An 18,169-nucleotide genomic window follows, 5' to 3' on the forward strand; every position below is an offset into this window, starting at 1 on the left:
ATTTAGGTATAAATCGATTTTTGTTCTTTCCGTAACAACAAAGAATTGACATTAAGAAGAACTTTTATATTTTTGTAATGCAAGCTGTGAGACAAGAAGATCTTTACTTTTAAGATTGCCATCCTTTACCACAACAAAAAGCACAAAGATTAGTGACTTTTTAGTCACTAATCAATCATACATCGTCTAAAGCAAAGTGGGTGGAAGTCACTGAGAAGGTGCCTCCGCCGACATGATAATAAATTGTGGATTTCTTTTGTTTTTTCTTTTAATGATAGAAGAATTAACAAAAGTAAAAAAAAAAATTAACTATTTATTTATTTATTTATTTATCACATGACACATGTAATCTGCTGTAGTATCTTCACATAATAGCATATAAGTAAGTCAGGGCATATTATTTATTCATTATAATTTTCATTCTCCAATGAAAATAATTTTGATTTAATTTATTAAATAAAAAAATCCTTCTCTTCTTTAAGTGTCCATCTTTATCAGTCTCATACTCTCTACTCTCTTTATCATCCAAAAATCTATTTTTAATTAATCTTTTATCAACTTCTTTTCTTTCTGGCAGGTAGTTGTTCTTTTTTATTCTATTTATAATTGAGTTACATTCATTCATAAAAAAATATTTAAAAATATTATTTTTATATAAAAAATATCTTAAAATTATCATAAAATTAAAAACTCAAGATATATTTAAAAATATATTATTTTTATATAAAATTATTTTAAAAATCATTATACTTGAGTTACACTCATTTATAGGATATATAAAAAAATTAGTTTTTATATAAAATTATCCTAGATTCATCAAAAAAAATAAAAAAAAAATAATAATCTGGTTCAGCTGTCGATTTTTCCCCACCACGATGGATCTCCAGATTCTGTCTTACGATGAAAAGTCTTAATAATAATAATAACAAAAAAGATCGTTGATGAATCATCACCGTCTTAATCTTGATTAGGAACACACACACACCGCACTTTAGTCAGCATGGGAGTCGACCGAGTTAGTTTTAAAAACATAATATATATTTTTTTTATTTATAATATCGAGTGTATCTTATCCATTCAAATCGGATTATTATTTCCATTATTCAATAGTACTATGATCGGAACACAGTAGTATGAATAGTGTATCCACTTGTGGATCCGAACATTAAATGTTCAAAATATCATTTTGAAATTAATTAATTAATATCTATTTCTAATTGATGGAAAAAAAAAATCATATATATATATATTAATTAAAATTAAAAATATATTCAGATTCCTCAAATTATGGAATATAAAGTCCCATTTCTTATTCCAACGATAAGGCGAAAACAAAACAGTCGTGTAGCAGTCGGAACAGCAGCGGCCGCCGAAGAAAAGGCGACCATTACCCTTCCAACCAATTCCTTCCGTGGCATTCAATTCTCTCTCGAAGAAGAAGAGGAAAAGGAAAGGGGTAGGAAGGAGAAGCAGACGTCATGGCCAGACTTTGTCCCATTTATACCTCGCACGCCATCCCCCTCACGACGGACGGCCAAAACTCCTCCCGGAGCCTGAGCCTCTTGACGGCCAAGCCCGCCTCGTCCGCCCGCGTCGGCGGTGCCCTCCGCTGCCTCTTCGGCCCCTCATCATCGGCCGACCGCGGCCTCGGCCTCGGCCTCTCGCAAGAGGATCCTTCCTCGTTGTCGGAGTTCTCGATGCAGACGGCTCGTCTTCTTGGGCTCCCCCGGGTGGAGGAGGGCGAGCGCTCGAGGGAGCTCGATGTGGCGGTGAGGGTGGTCCAGATGGCGTGCTCCTTGTGCCAGCGGGTGCAGAGCGGCCTGGTGGGGCGGCACCGGGAGCAGATCACCTCTAAGGATGACGATTCCCCGGTCACCGTCGCAGGTTCATTCTAAATCCTTTGTTTCTTCTTACGATTGTTAGGTCTACGTGGTTAATGCCTATGTATCCAGTTCCTTGAAATCGAGGGTGCTTGTTCCCGATATTAATTGTGTGCTTGTTCCCGATATCATGTCACGTATTATTGGCCTGCATCATCTTTTGCATTTGATGGCAACCGTAGCGAACGAAAACAATACAACTTGTGATACAAGTAGTGCATTTTGCTTGATATCTCTTATATGCACTGTTTAAACCATAATCAGAAAAATTATTCAATAATTTTATATTTTATCACCTCAAATGTAACCTTCATATTCTCTATGCATTAATTTTTCATGACCTGTGTGTTTAAAGACCATTTTGTTAATGAGTTGTTAGTGGTGTACAAAAGATTATGCCTACTTTCTCTTTTGCTGGTTTTAAAATTCAATTCTCACTTTCAGAATATGGCAAACCAGAATATAACAAGGATCGAGTAACACCAATTTGTTGCTAGAGGGAATGCACATTTTTATCTTGTTTTAACTGTAACTGTTGTCATAGCCTTTAAGGGGTATTTGCAATCAATTTCTTTGTTTGTCATGGCAGGGTTGGGTCTATTGTTCCAAGTTCTCTTTTATTTGGAACATTTTCGTGGGAGCTTCCCTTCCAGGCATATTACCACCTGGTAGAGTAAGGAAGCCTGGATTCGAATATTCAGTATCCAAAGTTACCTACCTGAATGGTTAGAAATAGTCTATAAATTCAGAACCTGATTTCTAGTTCACCCTCTCCTCGAGCAAGGAAATCTTTGGTTTTTCTCTCAACAATAAAATTTTACAACTTAAGTTACTATATGTAGCTGGAAATAACGGAAGTGTCTCTCCAATCCACTTAAAAATAGAACACTTCTCTTGGGGGGCATAATGCTTTCGTGTATCAAAGTATTTGAAGCTTTGAATTATCAGTTTTTCTCTCAACAATAAAATTTTACAATTTAAGTTAATATATGTAGCTGGAAATAATGGATGTATCTCTCCAATCCACTTAAAAAAACAACACTTCTCTTGGGGGCATAACACTTTCGTGTATCAAAGTATTTGAAGCTTTGAATTGTCAGTTTTTCTCTCAACAATAAAATTTTACAATTTAAGTTAATATATGTAGCTGGAAATAATGGAAGTATCTCTCCAATCCACTTAAAAAGACAACACTTCTCTTGGGGGCATAACACTTTCATGTATCAAAGTATTTGAAGCTTTGGATTGTCAGTTTCAAAGCTGAATAAGAAATAAATTATTATCTCCTTACATGCTTGCACTAAGCATGGCCATTCAATTTCCATATATCAAGAATATTCTATTTATCATAGCTGTCCATAGCATTAACACTATCCAACTCCTATAAGCTGATTCAACAGTGCTGAATGAAGTTTGCATGTCATCCATGAAAACCTACAGGTTACTCCAAATGAGGGAAGTCAGAAGGCCTTGGTATCTTAATATCATGTGTTGCTGAGTTGGGCTAGAAGTTTTTCTGAAGGAACCAAGTGATTTCTCGTCCTTGTTTAATGCTGGATGGAGGGACTGTGGTGGAAGAGGGATGCCAGCTAGTCATTTAGAGTTGTTCAGTGATTTATTGGAAATTCAATGTTGCACTTCCATAGGAAAAAATTTCTGTTTGCCTTCTGGATTTGCTTTATTAATTTGATAGTAATGCTGCAGACAGTATGTTATCACTATAATGAGGTAGGTTTTTCTCAGTCATTTCAGATTGTATGTCACACGAGTCACAGAAACATGAACCACATGAATCTTCAAACTTCATGTGATGATGTCTCTAATGGATGATGAATCTTTGAAATTTATGTGAATTTCAAGTCTAAGCCACAAAGATATGGTCACTATTACTGAACAACAGGATCTTTACTACTTCCTGTAAGTTAAACAAATAGTGATATTTTTTTTCAAAATTTGATTTTTTTTTTGTTATTTTGTTACAGATAGCAAGCAATTTTACAATGTTGTTTGTATCCAGATTTAAGGATAAATAAATTCCTCTATCCTTTAACTTTTTAAATATTGTAAATATGAGTTCTAAAATTATGCATTTTTTAGCTATTATATTTATAATGAGACAGTGTTTGAATTTGTTATTTAGTCTTGGAAATTTCCAGCATATCAGCCTTTTCTTGAAACTGGCTAATTTGTATGTCTGTTTAATGTACGCTAGTATATCTTGCTTCTCATTAGTTTTATGGTTTAATTTTGTGGATAGATTGGGGTGTTCAAGCTGTTGTTAGTTGGCTCCTTTCAGAATGCTTTGGCAATGAAAATGCATCAATTGTTGCTGAGGAAGATGCTTATACTCTTTCCAGAAAAGATGCCACAACCTTGCTGGAATCTGTGATAAGTGTTGTGAATGAATGCTTGTCTGAAGCTCCAAAGTATGGATTGGAAGGTCCTTCTAAACCTTTGGGTGCTCAGGAAATTCTTGATGCTATTCACAACTGTAACTCTAGCGGAGGTTCCAAGGGAAAATTTTGGGTCCTTGATCCTGTGGATGGTACTCTTGGTTTTGTACGTGGAGACCAGTATGCTATTGCGCTTGCTTTGATAGTGGATGGAGAAGTTGTCCTCGGTGTTCTAGGTTGCCCTAACTACCCGATGAGGAAGGAATGGCTCAACTATCATCAGCGCTACTACAGGCTCATGACCATGTTATCTCCTCCTGCACATAGATCCTGGCATAAAGGCTGTGTAATGTATGCTCGTAAAGGTAGCGGTGTAGCTTGGATGCAACCACTGGTTCATGACTTTGCTGAGTTTGATTGGCAGAGTTCTTCAAGGATCATTCGGGTATCATCCATTACTGATCCTGCTTTTGCAACTTTTTGTGAACCTGTTGAGAAAGCAAACTCAAGCCACTCCTTTACAGCTGGATTAGCTCACAGTGTTGGTTTAAGGTAAGTTCAAGGAAGTAATTGCATTTTACTCAATCATGCAGATTTTTGTAGTTTCTACTACATTTTTCATCTAAGCTCTATATTTTTGGCTTTGCAACCTGGCCTTCTTTTGTACCCATTATGCAAATTGATATTTCTCTCCAAAGAATTCTTTCAACACGTTTTACAAATGGTTGGATGGTCTTACCCTTTTACAGGCACCTCAAAAGAAACTCATGCCATTAATTGCTCCTTTATCAAAGACTACTACTGAATTTGCCCTCGGCTATTATTTTTGGTTTTGTTTGTTTAGATGTATAAAGCAGCCAATTCAGTTGTCATATTTAGTTTTGCTTCTTCACATGTAGAAAGCAACCACTGCGAGTGTATAGTATGGTAAAATATGCTGCCATAGCTCGAGGGGATGCAGAGATCTTTATGAAGTTTGCCAGAGCCGGGTATAAGGAAAAGATATGGGACCATGCTGCAGGGTTGGTGATCATACAAGAAGCAGGTGGAGTGGTCACAGATGCCAGAGGATGTCCATTGGACTTCTCCAAGGGCTTATATCTTGAAGGTCTAGATCGTGGCATAATTGCTTGCTCTGGGCCGTTGCTGCATGAGAAGATAATAAAAGCTGTTGATGCCAGCTGGGACTCATCAAATTTATAAGAATTACTTGTGTAGTTTCTTTCCTATATGGAGTAATTATGCTGTTCCAGCACGGTAAGTATGACAAAGATCTTCAAGAACTTTTGATGCCCATTTAAACAATTATTTCTGACCGAAATTTCCTTTCCTTGGACAGTTGCAGGGCTTTTCAAGTGTTTGATAATAATGTGACGACACCATGTCTCTTTTGACCCAAGCTCAGATGGTGCTGTCCCAATCTTGATCGTGACGGTACCAAATAAGTTCCGAATTGGTTAGCTTCCAATTTGGAACATTTCAGGCAAAGGAAGAAAGGAAATTCCTCTGGGATGGGGGAAATTTGCCTCCCATTTTGGATATCTCAACCTTATAAAATATATTCGGCAAAATATACCACACGACAGTTCAATCTTACTTTGAATACTTGTGTCTTGTTTACAGTTGGTTTAATCGAAGTTCTGGATCCATGCATCAGTATCAGAAAGCCAGAAACTACCAGTTGTGCAACACTTGTACCTCACCCCAGGTGAAAGTAAAAGGGAGGTGAGTTCTGTTGCCTGTCTCATTTCAAGATCGAATAAAAATGTTTCATATTATAGATTTTTGCTGTGCATTCTGTCGCCCACATCATCTTGAGTTTCTGTTGATGAATGTTTTAGAGTTTTTTGTTGCGGCTTCCTCCGATACCTTGGTTTGGCACTGGTTTAAATTGAATCATATTTCTCCAATCATTCGATTGAGGTGTGGATGAGCAACATGATCTGTGAATAATGGTACCAGTTAGCCAGGAGGCTTTGAGAGCACCTTCTTGTTCTACCAGTTATCCTACTGAGCGGAGAATGTATGGTGAGGGAAACGAGTGATTCAGGTATGCTCGTCTCTCTACCTGCTTAAAACCATTTGGGTGTGTTTCTAATAATGTGTGCAGAAGCTTTTTAGTCCTGTTGACGAAGTTACAAATCTGGGTTACATCTTTTGCATATATCAGCGGCGGTTACCATATTTTTCTTGTCATCGTCTTAGTACCACGCAGATCTCAGACACGCATATTCCACGCGAGATTTGATTGAGAGAAATAAAGAAAGAAGAGATAACGTAGTCGTAATTTCAATGATAACCTTGATGATGGAGGTAATGGCAATAATCTCAACAATAATGATAGAGGAATATCAACCCTAACAACAGCTTAAAAGCACAAGAAGCAAGGATAATATCAACCCCAACAACAGCTTAAAAGCACAAGAAGCAAGGATAACCTAACAACTTTGAGAGATTCGTAACGTACTAATTTGGATTTAGGCACCAATAGAGTTCATGACGATGGTATGATCAATCATGCCAAAGTTGATGTTTAATCATCATCATGATCTACAATCTAATATAGACAACAGATTAGACAAAATCTTTTTTAATAGTAATTTTTTAATCAAACACAAGGTGAAGGAGATTGAAAAGAATGAACAGAGAAGCTCGCGAAGATAATGGCAACGACAGAGAGAAAAGATAGATGAAAAAAGGAAAAATAAAAAAAAAGTATTATAGTGTCACACGCGATGGCAGTCATAAAAAACGGTCGATAAATGTGATGCACCGATCTGATTACCGCGATTTTTTGATTTGCTTCCCGCCAGATAAGTTTTGTACAAATGAACCTATCAAACAGTATGATACCATTAACATTTAACAAATGAAATGTAACAAAGTCACAATAATAACAGAAGAAACCTCTATGCAATTACTGAGACAACATCAGTGGACACCATATATTAGCTGCTAGTGACGGCTCGATAGGAGGGGAAGTGGCACTCCAGCTTAAAACCCATGCAACTCTTCCTGAGCTATATTTGTTTGTCTTGTTGAATGAACCGACATCATCGCTTCCAAAATGATACCATTTGTACTCGTAATTACCATTTCAAATAACACGGGCAAGGTCTTGGACAACCTCAGACATCGGTGGCCGGAACTCTGACCCTTGCTGCAAAACACAAAGAACAAATGTTGAGACATCAATAAACTCAATTGTTTTGCACACAAACAAACAAACAAACACAAATAAGAACCAAGTTTCTCATGTAAACAACAGTTATTATACCCTTGTCACACTTCCTCGAGGATAAATCTCATAAGTGAAGGGATTCATGAAGGGTAAATTTTCGATAAATTTCAATCTCAATACCCGATTTAACTAACATAACATTTCCTCTTTAATAAACTACTAAATGCTTTTGAAAAAAAATACTACCGACTACCTAATTGTTGTGTTTGTCTTTTTCTAGTTGAGTCTTGGGTAAATTATCTCCATTCAGTAAGCAAAGAAATAACTGGTATCCTATCAGGTGACCTATGATGTAAGATTGATCTTTTTTTCTCTCTCATATATGAGAAAACATCTACATCAAGCAACCCATGCTGAGAAATAGGAATAATGTAATGATATGATCTGAGAATCTGTATGCCAACTTCAATGTGAATACACACAGAAATCTTTACCTGTATACAACGACTAATAATGTCAGCGAATCTGGAGAGTGATTTTACATGTAACTGCCGATCAACACAAGGATCCATCATTCTTATCAATGCATCGATGTCATGAAGCTGTGAACTAGCCCACCGCACAAGATGTTGCTCTGCCCAAGGAAGTGAGCTGCACACAAAAGAAAATTCAAGACTCGTGGTCTTCCTACAAATCGGCAACAGCAACACAATTTCTATAAAATGATAGTAATTAACTCACAAGCATACCTGTCAAAGGGCTTACGCCCAGTAAGGAGTTCTAACATGACAATTCCAAAGCTGTAAACATCACTCTTCTCACTATAAGACCCAGAGTCACTGACTTCTGGAGCATCATAACTGAAAAAAGGTCTCATGCCTGACAACTGAAAGAAAACCAAACATTACTTCCATACCATATCAAACTCAATTAATTGCATTTTGTTCTCAAGGAAAAGCAAAAAATTCAAAGGCAGCATTTTCTCTATATCTTTAGAGTTGTCAGGCACCTATAGAAAATTCTGAACTTACTCGCAGGACATCAAGGATATTACTCAACCAGTAAACTAGCCGTTGCAGCTACTTTACTCTCTGCTTTTTTTGTCTGAATTCATAGGTTGAGTCATTCACTAAACAACTATTTTGTTGGGCGATCAACCAGGTGCTCCTACCCAACCGGACTAATGAATGCCAACAGGAAGAAGTCACTTTCCTTAAGTTCAGTAGGAGATCCCTTCTTGTGGCTTTCAAATTATTACCTGTTGCTAATAGGGGGAGATCTTCCATCAGGGTTTGATGCTACTCAATGGGGATCACCAGAAATAATAGCTTGCTTTTGGAACCTCAGATCTATTAAACAGCTACTAAATGTGGCTCAAGAATATGTATCAAATGACGAGCTAGTTTCAAAGGAAACCTACTTAATGACCTAATTGTGCTCCTGCCATAAAAGATGAGATTCTTCATATTCAGTTATGCAAAGCTGTAATGTAAAAATGAAATGGCATCCAAACTGTCATATACAACTTTTCTTACCTGAGTTACAAAACTTGATGGTAGTAGTGAAGTCAGGCCACATTCAGAAACCCGAACAGATAGATCATCATCGATGAGAATGTTGCTTGACTCAAATCTTTGATGCACTATAGGTGGTCGACAACCCTCGTGGAGATACCTTCAGCATAAAGTCAAAGATGTCTTCATGTCGAGACATTTGCTTTGATCAAGCTAAATAGAGAGTAGAATCAACTTACTCTAGAGCTTTTGCGGCTTCAAGGGCTATCTGGATACGGGCATTCCATGATAACTTTTCTTTGACACCAACATCATCACTGTGGAGTACATCAAATAGGGTTTTTCTGCTGAAATATTTATAAACTAGTAATCGTTGGCCAAAGTCCATACAGTAACCAACAAGCTCAACAATATTCGGATGTTGAATCTCTAAGATGATCTTAACCAACTTCAAAAATTCATCGCCAGGAAGATCTGAATTCTTATTGTCAAGCTTCACTACTTCCAATAGCTGTAGATCAGAAAACTAGTTAGAGGTATGTCACAACATGACAATTATATCATCTACACATTGTACATGCATATTCTGATGAAGAAAGCTGTAAGAAGATTTTCCTTATAACTCCAACACTAGAACAAGCACATTCCAGTTTTCAATAAGAGGAATATAATTTGTCAAAAAGAGATGATAGTTAGATCCAAATAAGAGAAGAAAAAAAAATTCACTGCAAACAAAATTATAGTATGAACAGTGAAGAATAGCACAAAATAAGGTTGAAACATATTTAAACCAAAAACAATATGAGAAAAACCTTATCCCAGATCCTTCAAAGAGTTAGGTCAAAGAGAAGCATGGAATATCCAGCCAAAAAAGAACTTGATATTCCAAATATACATAAATTATAAGAGAATGAACAGGTAAAAGCATTCAGAAAGTTTTAGTTTGTAATCACTAAGGAGAAATGGTTTGTGCATACTGCATTGTCACAGCAAGATAATCCCTTCATTTTCCTTATGTTGTTTAAGATTTCTGGTTGAGATCATGTGAATCAAAATATACTTAAGCCCAAGTTGTTAGTACTAGACATATTTATCCTTATATATATCATCTTAATTGTCCTCCAATGTGGGACTATTTGGAGTACCATGATCTTCGACCTAAAGTTTAATATCCTCAAGAGGAATCAAAACCAATGCATACTCAAGAATCATGTCCTAATGGTGGCATAAGAGACCCAACCGATTACTGGCTCCACATCATAATGCACTTTAAGAATCATGTATAGATAGTTCCTTCCCATTTCAACATCTCACACAACACCTAACTATAGACCAATCCACCAGTACCATGACCCTATGAAAAAATTGACTCATTAACACGATAAACCCAAAATTATATGACTCAAAATTCTTAAACCCATGATAATGGTAGTAGAGGCTTCTCTAGTGGGACTATCTGGGGCTTCAAATTTATAGATAATTTAATCAATCATATATAAACATAATGAGCTAATTCAAAGAATTTGCTTAAATACCAAATTTGTATCTCACCAGAATAGAAATAAAATGCAGATTGGAAGCATCAGATAACAGTTTATTGCTAATTAAAGCATAATTAATCCAATTACATAGAGAATGAACTAAAAATAGAACAATATCAATTAAGGAATAAAATTGATCAAAAATTAATTGTGGAAGATTTTTACATCTGAAAAAATCGTATGATGTATAACAGCAAATTCCACATTCAAATAGTTACAAACCACAATATCATTAAAGATATATGACATGTGTTTACCATCACAAAAAATAAGATAAGATGAAGAAATCCAACCATTTTAGGGTACAATAAAGCAGTCATTATCAATAGGAGGGAATTGAAAAAAGATACGATTTTTTTATGTTCAAAACACCAATACACTGAATAGCTCTAGAACTTAACAGAATCAATGGAGCAAAAAAATGATGATAACAATAATAATAATGAAGATTACAGGGCACACCTAACGAACTTTTTTGTGGTGCATTTACTATGCAGCATATTCTGAGATTCAAATTGAAGCAGGGGCACTGAATTAATCTTTTGATGAAGTGCAATTAAAACACTAACATCGGTATCTTTTTAAGCCTCGTAAACACCTTCAATAATCATATGAAGTGATCTAGATTTGCCGTCAAAAAGTGCAATTCAGCATGAGGCTAAAAAAATATACCTTCCCCTGTGGGAATTCTGCTAGATATACTGGGCCAAGAGTGCCATCTTGGATCAAGTTCTCTTCACTAAAACTATTTGTGTGTTGTTGAAGTGAAGCAACAGAAAAAGGTGTCGCTGAAGTTGAAGGATTCAGAATTTCAGCTGGATCTCTTAGGATCTTTTTACCTGTAACAACGGGGTTCACAGTGTCTTTTTCAAACAATTGTGGCATCGGATGTGCTATAGTCCTTTGAATATTAAAATTATATTCCTGCCTTAGAGTTGACTCTCCAAGAACTGCCGACAGGAGTAACAAAGTAATTATAGAGCATGAATATAAGAGCCAATGCATGAAACATACTTCAACATGGAACGATAATCTTTACCTTCGTCACCTTTGATAAAGTCAATACTTATATAAGGCTGCTCTGGTCTTTCATCTTTCCTGACATCCTGGCCTCTGTGGATTCCTTCATCCTTCAATTTCTTTTGTTGCCACTTTGATACATTAAGTATTACCATTAATGTTACAATGGCTAGTATAATCACACCAGGACATACATATTCAACAGCTTTTATAATCGAAATTTTGTTATTTTCAGAAGATAGGCCACCATTTTGAGTAGGACCCTTGAAAGAGTTGGCAGGTGCAGGAGCATGAGAAAAAGGAAATGTTGTAGGAGGGGGTGGCAGTGGTGAAGGAGCAATGCTGGCATTGAATGGGTTGCCTCCCTTCCTGCAGTGAGGAACTGAGTTAAGCATTTGTTAACACAAAACTACCAACTCTCAGGCACAAGAAAATGAAATTCATGTGATAAAAGAATTGGTGAAATAATAGATAAAAACCATGGACAAAGCAACAGAGGCATTTGCACCTTTGCTTCCCTTCAAAAGATAATATTCAGTTAGCAAGTAAAGGTAGGTCATCATTATGATGCACTTACTTGAAATTAGGAATATTAAGAAGCTTTGCCGGGATTGGTCCTGAGAACATATTATTTTCTACATTCCTGTCAAAGATGAAAGTAAGAGAGGTTTATACGAGATACTGACACAACAGTAACTTTCATTTGCATTATTATCTACAGGTCATCGAAGACTTAGGCTTTTAAAAAAACATCATGAAGGATATTCAAGCTGTGAGCACAAGGACACTGAAAGTGTAGAGGGAATTAGGCATTATGCCTTTTGACAAAGCTTTACACATCAAGTTCTAAACTTCCTAAGATTATAATAGTCAAATAAATGACACAAACCTTGAGATCTTTGACCAATTTAACATAAGAAAAATGCCTGCAGTTTATGATCACCATTCTTGGGACAGTATAGGCAAAGCCAAATGTTACTTACCCATTATGGAAATGTTGTGCTTCTTTTACTGTTATGATACCCTTCAATTAATCAAAGGTATAGCATGACAAGGGTTCTTTATTCGATTCAATATGTAATGATTTCACCTACAACACCAGTTAGCAGCCACAGAAATAGCCTCTCTACTTCTAAGGCTAAGGCTTCTTATGTCAACCCTCCCTAAAGCCTGCGTTGGTGAGAAACTCATGTACTAGGTCCAATAACTAGTTAGTGGCCACAATCAAATCCACACTGTTTTTCATCATTATCTAAATATTTTCCAATCAAGTGGGGACTGGATAAAACAAGTAAAAAGAAAAAAAGAATACTAGACAAAGTTTACGGCCAGCTACTTCACTATTCCTAAGAAATCAAATCTTGTTAGTAAAGAGAATTTCTAGAAAATCCAAAAGGCTAGTGGACGATAGCTTTATATTTTCGACTGAAGTTATCAAAAATGCAAGCCCTTCTGCAATTACCATAGGTTCAATAAGAATAGACAAGTATCATTCTCAACTAAATTTTGTTCCAGCAAAAAGGGTAAGTGCACAGCTACAGTGACAAACAATGATTTAACAACTCGGATCCAATTCTTCATAACCTGTTAATATCTACCTAGGTTTTATTGCATACAAAATCAATATAATTTCTTTACTAACTTAACTTGACTATTTATCTGCAATGTACTTTCTCTGTTTTAATTCACTTATGACAGAAAATAAAAGAGAGGTGCAGGCAGAAAATACAAATCTTGGAGAGGAAGATCTTGTAGGACATCAAGAGTGCCAGATAGTTGATTATTTTGGATGTGCCTGCACCAGAAAAGAGAAGCTGTAAACTAAAGTTCTTAAAACATGTGGAGTAGTTTTCAGTTACAAAAGAGTGAAAATTTACAATGTGGTGAGAGAAGACAAACTCTCCATAGATGGTGGAAGTGGGCCACTAAAATTGTTATCAGAGAGATCCCTGCATCAGCAGAAGTTTGTGAAAAATTAGTATACAGATGGCACAGAGTTCTATGATGAAGTGAGAGACTCCTACAAGTTTATGAGTCCAGTGAGAGTCTGGAAAGCATCAGGCAGTTCACCAGACAAGAGATTGTTATTCAGTGACCTGAAGTAACAAAAATGAAAGAATGAAAAATCACACCAACAACGCTCCTCGCTGAAGCTTCACAGCACTGGGTGAACTCACATGTCTGATAGAAGTGTCAGTCCTGATAATGAACCTGGGATGCTTCCTGTGAACTTATTGGCTGAAAGAAAACTGTCACATGCAAATAAACCATGAAAGATTCATCTAAACAATCATTGCTCTGAAATAAAGCATCTAAGAAAATCCAAAAGGCTAGGAGATTAACAACATACAACTTCCTTATCGTAATGGGTAAGCTCTCTGGTATCCTGCCACCGATTTGGTTATCACTCAGGTCCCTGAAATGATACATAAGATATTAAATGGTCAGCCATCAGTAAGCATGATGATTACGCATAACAGGTAAGGAATGTGATTTTTTCTAGCAAAAAAGAGAAAAGAAACAGATGAATCTTGCTGTTATGAAACTAGAGTTAACACTTACATTGTGATCAGTGAAGTAAAATTTCCTAATTTATCACCCAATTCTCCTCCCAAATTTGCGCCATTGAGTATTCTATCAGTGCAGAAATCTATTAGATGAGGCAAACAAGTAGAAATGAGCATAGTGACAGCTCTTGGAACTTTACATTGCAGATATGTTCGAGTTGACACACTGAACACCTTGCCAGTTATCATTGCAAGGGTCTCCACCAAATGCAGTCCATCCAGGAAGAAGAGGGAAGCCCAGTGCTAAATACAGGTAATTTATGGCATACACTGGAAGCAAAATCAAGTTGTAAGCACATAAAAACATTACATAGATTTGATAGGCTCATAAGACACGAGAAATAAAGCATACCATCTTGTTCGTATGTGTAACCATGGGAAAATGTCACATAAAACAGCAGAGTCAGAACCAGAGCGAACCGAGGGAACATCCTTGAATCCGTAGTTCCTAGTATATCTTTTCACCAAAATCGCATCTCCTGTAGTCATAAATCAAACAGAAATGAGTTCAATTTTAAGGAAACTAGGAGTGAATTCTTGGCGAAAATTACGAAAAAGAAAAATTCTAACAGAACCTCGTCGATACAATCTAAAAAGAGTTTCTAAATCCTTTTCTCGGCCATTCATGCTTATGAAGGGCTTCCACCCAATCAGCTTAAACAAATATTTTTTGCAGGACACCCAAACCTCTTTCCTACAGATTGCAATCACTCCGTTTCGGAAGCAAGATAGTTCGCCTACCCGCGACCTTCTCCTCACTTCACACTGAACCAAAACAAACTTCACCGATAAACCAACATATTCGATCCCACGGAGTTCACGTAGCGCAGCAAATACTTCCCAAGAATCGAAGAAAAAGCCCCCACAGAAGCAAAGAAACGAAGCAACGCGGGAACAAATTCCAAGAAACCCACAAATCCCCCAGAACCCGATCAAGAAAGCCTTACAAGAAAAGCCTGAAAGAATCGGACGAAATCAAATCCTTCGCGAGTGGACAAACTATCGAAACAGCCCGCCCAAAACAAACAACCACTAAGCCGGAAACGCAGTGCCAACAAACGCCGATAACAAAAAACAATGGTGTGCCAAGAAAAGATTACCCGAGTGAGAGCAATAGAGACGAGACGAACCCAACGGAATACGTACCCCCTAAGATGATCATGAATAATAATAATAATAATAATAATAATAAATAAATAAATAAATAAATAAATAAAAATAAAGGGTCGGTGATAAAGAGGAAAGCGAAAGGATCGTAGGATGTGAGAGAGAATGGAATATGGAAGGCTTTTGAATTTTCTTTCCTTTTTTTCTTTTTCTTTTTTCTTTTTCCGCTTTGTGCACAGCTGATGATTCCACGCAGGGGAAATCAATCGATACGGATCATGACGTGGCGTCATGTCGAACTCGTCATGCGATACGGATCATGACGTGGCGCACACGGATCGCACTTACGGGGATCCGCCCGCCCCGTTTACGGGGACCATGGATTCGATTGAGTCTGGTTTGATCGGACCGGCTTTTGCTGTCTTATAAATATAGTATTGATGCTAATTAAACGCGTGTAGTATATACACACACAATTATAATAATAATAATAATATTGCTAAAATCAAGAACACGAAACAATATAAATATTTATAAGGAAACGAACCAAAAATCCAGCCTTTATTTATAATTGATTGCGCTAAATTAGTTCCATCGTTTGTTTGATTCGATACATTCTCTTAATATGTCGGACGAACCTATGTACATATATAGTATGATATATGTCTGCACTCTGGAACAAAAGGGAAACAAGGGTGTGGAACAAAGAGTGCAGTGCATCTTATTCCACCAATTCATGTTCGTGATTATGTTGTATGGAGCTTCGGATCCTTTGTTACATACATTATCGGAGTATTGGCATGAGATTACTCGAGCGAAGAACATGAATTAGCCACCGAAGAACCAAAGTCATTGTTTGGGTTTAGGAGAGTTGCACGACGCAGCAGTGGCTGCACAACTCCTTGTTCCCATCGGCCATTAAGGGCTCAAAGCTCGCCCATGCCTCCGCGGCCCCTGGTTCCGTGTCGAAGGCATGAGCCACCGTCATCGACCTCAGCTCGTCTCCCGCCTCGCGATATCCGGCCAAGAAGTAGAGGTGACCCCCGACCGGAGCCATGGTGAGGTACAGCCTCTCCAGCGAGCGCTCACGCGGGCCGGCGACGAGCGACGACATGTCGTGCAGCTGCGACCGCTCGATGACGCTCCATATGTTGAGCTTCCCATCGTAGGTCTCGATGTGCCCCTTCCAATTGTTGAGGCAATCGCCGGAGCTGTACAGCCGGCCGTCCACCGCCACGATCTGGTTGGGTGGCACGTCCAGCTGCCACATCCCCGGCACGAGGTCCCACTCCCCCCGCTCCTCGTCGAACACCTCCGCGGAGCTTCTCTCCACCACCGACGGCACCGTTCGGCTGCAGCCCTCCCGCTCGGCGAACCCCCCCACCACGTGGAACCTGCCCTCCCACGCCATGCCGACGCACTTGTACCTCAGGGCGCTCATGCCTGGGAGCGGCGTCCACTGGTCGCGCTCGGGGTCGTACACCTCGGCCGCCGACGTGCCCCGGGCGACCGAGACCGTGAACTGGCCACCCGCTACGTAGATCCTCCCATTGCAGGGCGTGCACGCGAAGTCGAATCGCTGGAGGGCGAGCGGCGAGCACGGCGCCCATTCTCCGGTCGCGACGTTGCACCGGAGCACGTCGGATCTCACAGCGACGTCCCTTTCCACCGAGCCCTCGGCATCGAGCACATTAAGGCAGAGCCTACCGCCGATGACGTAAACGAAGCCGCCGAGACACACCATGGCGAAGCCCTTCAGTATGTGGTTCCTGGGGAGCCCGGGAATCGCTCCGACGTGACCCAACGTGTTGTCGGCCGGGTTATAGGAATCCAGCCAGTTGGATACGGTGGTGCCAGTCGTCTCGTCTCGTCGGCAAAACGAGACGCAGATTCTGAAGCCGCTCGCCTGGTTCTCCGGCGGCACCGGCGGCGGAGGAGGAGGAGGAGATAAGGAGCCCATCCAAAGAGGACCACAAAAGCTAAGATGGGTGAAGATCACGCTGGAAGTGGGGGAATTGGAGAGGTAGAAGAGAACCGAAGATATAGAGCACAAGTGACGGAAGGATCAAGGGGCGATGGTTTCCAGTTTCTCTGAGCCACACTCGAGACAAAAGATGTCCTTGTAGAGCTAGCTAATCAAAAGGTGAGCGATGGAGGAGATAAAACTGTGTTCTGCAGAGGGATTAGGAATAGAATAAGGAGGCTCTAAGGATCAAGACCGTCTCTAGCGTTGTCTTTGTAATGGACAAGCAATCCTTGTTCTACGGCGAGGTCGGATATCACTGGAATATCCCCGGAAGGAGCTTTTTACGATGGAGAGTTTAATATTCATAGTAGATTAGTATTTGTATTTTTTTTATTTATAACCCATGCTAATAACTTTGAATAGAAAAAGTGTGGCCAAATATTTTGTTTAAATTGTTTAATTAAATATTTGGCCAAAACAAAAGGTAGTTCTTTAGATTGGTTTATTGGAAATTAACATGAGTATAAATGAGTTACATTCTATTGTATATTCAATCCAAAAATATTTTAGTTAAAAATATAATCATCCTAAACTCATAAAAAAATTAAAAAAATAATTTTATATATCTTACGATCATATGCTAATAATTTTAAAGAAATTTAGATTGGTTTGATGAAAATTAACTCGGATTATATTCGAGTCACATTCCATTATGGATTCAATAAAAAAATATCATATTTTAAAAATTAATCATCTTAAATTCATAAAAAATAAAAGAAAAATTACTAAACTTATTAGTTCTAGAGAAATTTAGATTTAGATGGAAATGATGAAAATTCAAAAGTTACATTCGGATTCAATCCAAAAAATAATCATATTTAAAAAATTCATTATCCTAAATTCATATAAAAATAAAAAAAATGATACTAAACATATTATCATCTTACCCTAATAGTTCCAAAAATATTTAGATATATTTGATGAAAATTTAATGAATGAT

The 18,169-nt window shown here is 38.0% G+C and overlaps 3 protein-coding genes across 4 annotated transcripts; 1 reads left to right on the forward strand and 2 right to left on the reverse strand.

The window, feature by feature from the left end:
• Positions 1-1,316: 1,316 nt before the first annotated feature.
• Positions 1,317-6,186, forward strand: LOC135597801 (3',5'-bisphosphate nucleotidase AHL-like). Of its 2 annotated transcripts, XM_065091287.1 has the most exons (5): positions 1,317-1,884; positions 4,138-4,825; positions 5,173-5,530; positions 5,613-5,998; positions 6,115-6,186. In XM_065091287.1, the coding sequence occupies exons 1-3, from the start codon at positions 1,479-1,481 to the stop codon at positions 5,474-5,476; spliced, it is 1,398 nt and encodes a 465-aa protein (XP_064947359.1). In that variant the 5' UTR covers positions 1,317-1,478; the 3' UTR covers positions 5,477-5,530; positions 5,613-5,998; positions 6,115-6,186. The 2 variants fall into 2 exon arrangements, with proteins under 2 accessions (XP_064947359.1, XP_064947358.1); XM_065091286.1 differs by lacking the exon at positions 6,115-6,186 and having other exon boundaries at positions 5,613-6,055.
• Positions 6,187-6,995: 809 nt separating this feature from the next.
• Positions 6,996-15,136, reverse strand: LOC103972678 (protein STRUBBELIG-RECEPTOR FAMILY 3-like). The gene is made up of 16 exons (XM_009387022.3): positions 14,449-15,136; positions 14,237-14,366; positions 14,092-14,163; positions 13,880-13,945; positions 13,707-13,778; positions 13,554-13,625; positions 13,407-13,478; positions 13,259-13,324; positions 12,107-12,172; positions 11,549-11,898; positions 11,182-11,459; positions 9,208-9,479; positions 8,990-9,128; positions 8,204-8,340; positions 7,949-8,105; positions 6,996-7,433 (listed from the first exon to the last, which is right to left on the reverse strand). Exons 1-16 carry the CDS (start codon positions 14,525-14,527, stop codon positions 7,371-7,373), a joined length of 2,091 nt encoding a protein of 696 aa, XP_009385297.2. The 5' UTR covers positions 14,528-15,136; the 3' UTR covers positions 6,996-7,370.
• A 929-nt stretch (positions 15,137-16,065) lies between these two features.
• Positions 16,066-17,186, reverse strand: LOC103972679 (F-box/kelch-repeat protein At1g16250-like). The gene has a single exon (XM_009387023.3). The coding sequence runs from the start codon at positions 17,161-17,163 to the stop codon at positions 16,066-16,068; it is 1,098 nt and encodes a 365-aa protein (XP_009385298.2). The 5' UTR covers positions 17,164-17,186.
• Between the last annotated feature and the right edge of the window lie 983 nt (positions 17,187-18,169).

The sequence above is a fragment of the Musa acuminata genome, chromosome BXJ1-11, assembly GCF_036884655.1.
Source record: "Musa acuminata AAA Group cultivar baxijiao chromosome BXJ1-11, Cavendish_Baxijiao_AAA, whole genome shotgun sequence".
NCBI lineage: Eukaryota > Viridiplantae > Streptophyta > Magnoliopsida > Zingiberales > Musaceae > Musa > Musa acuminata.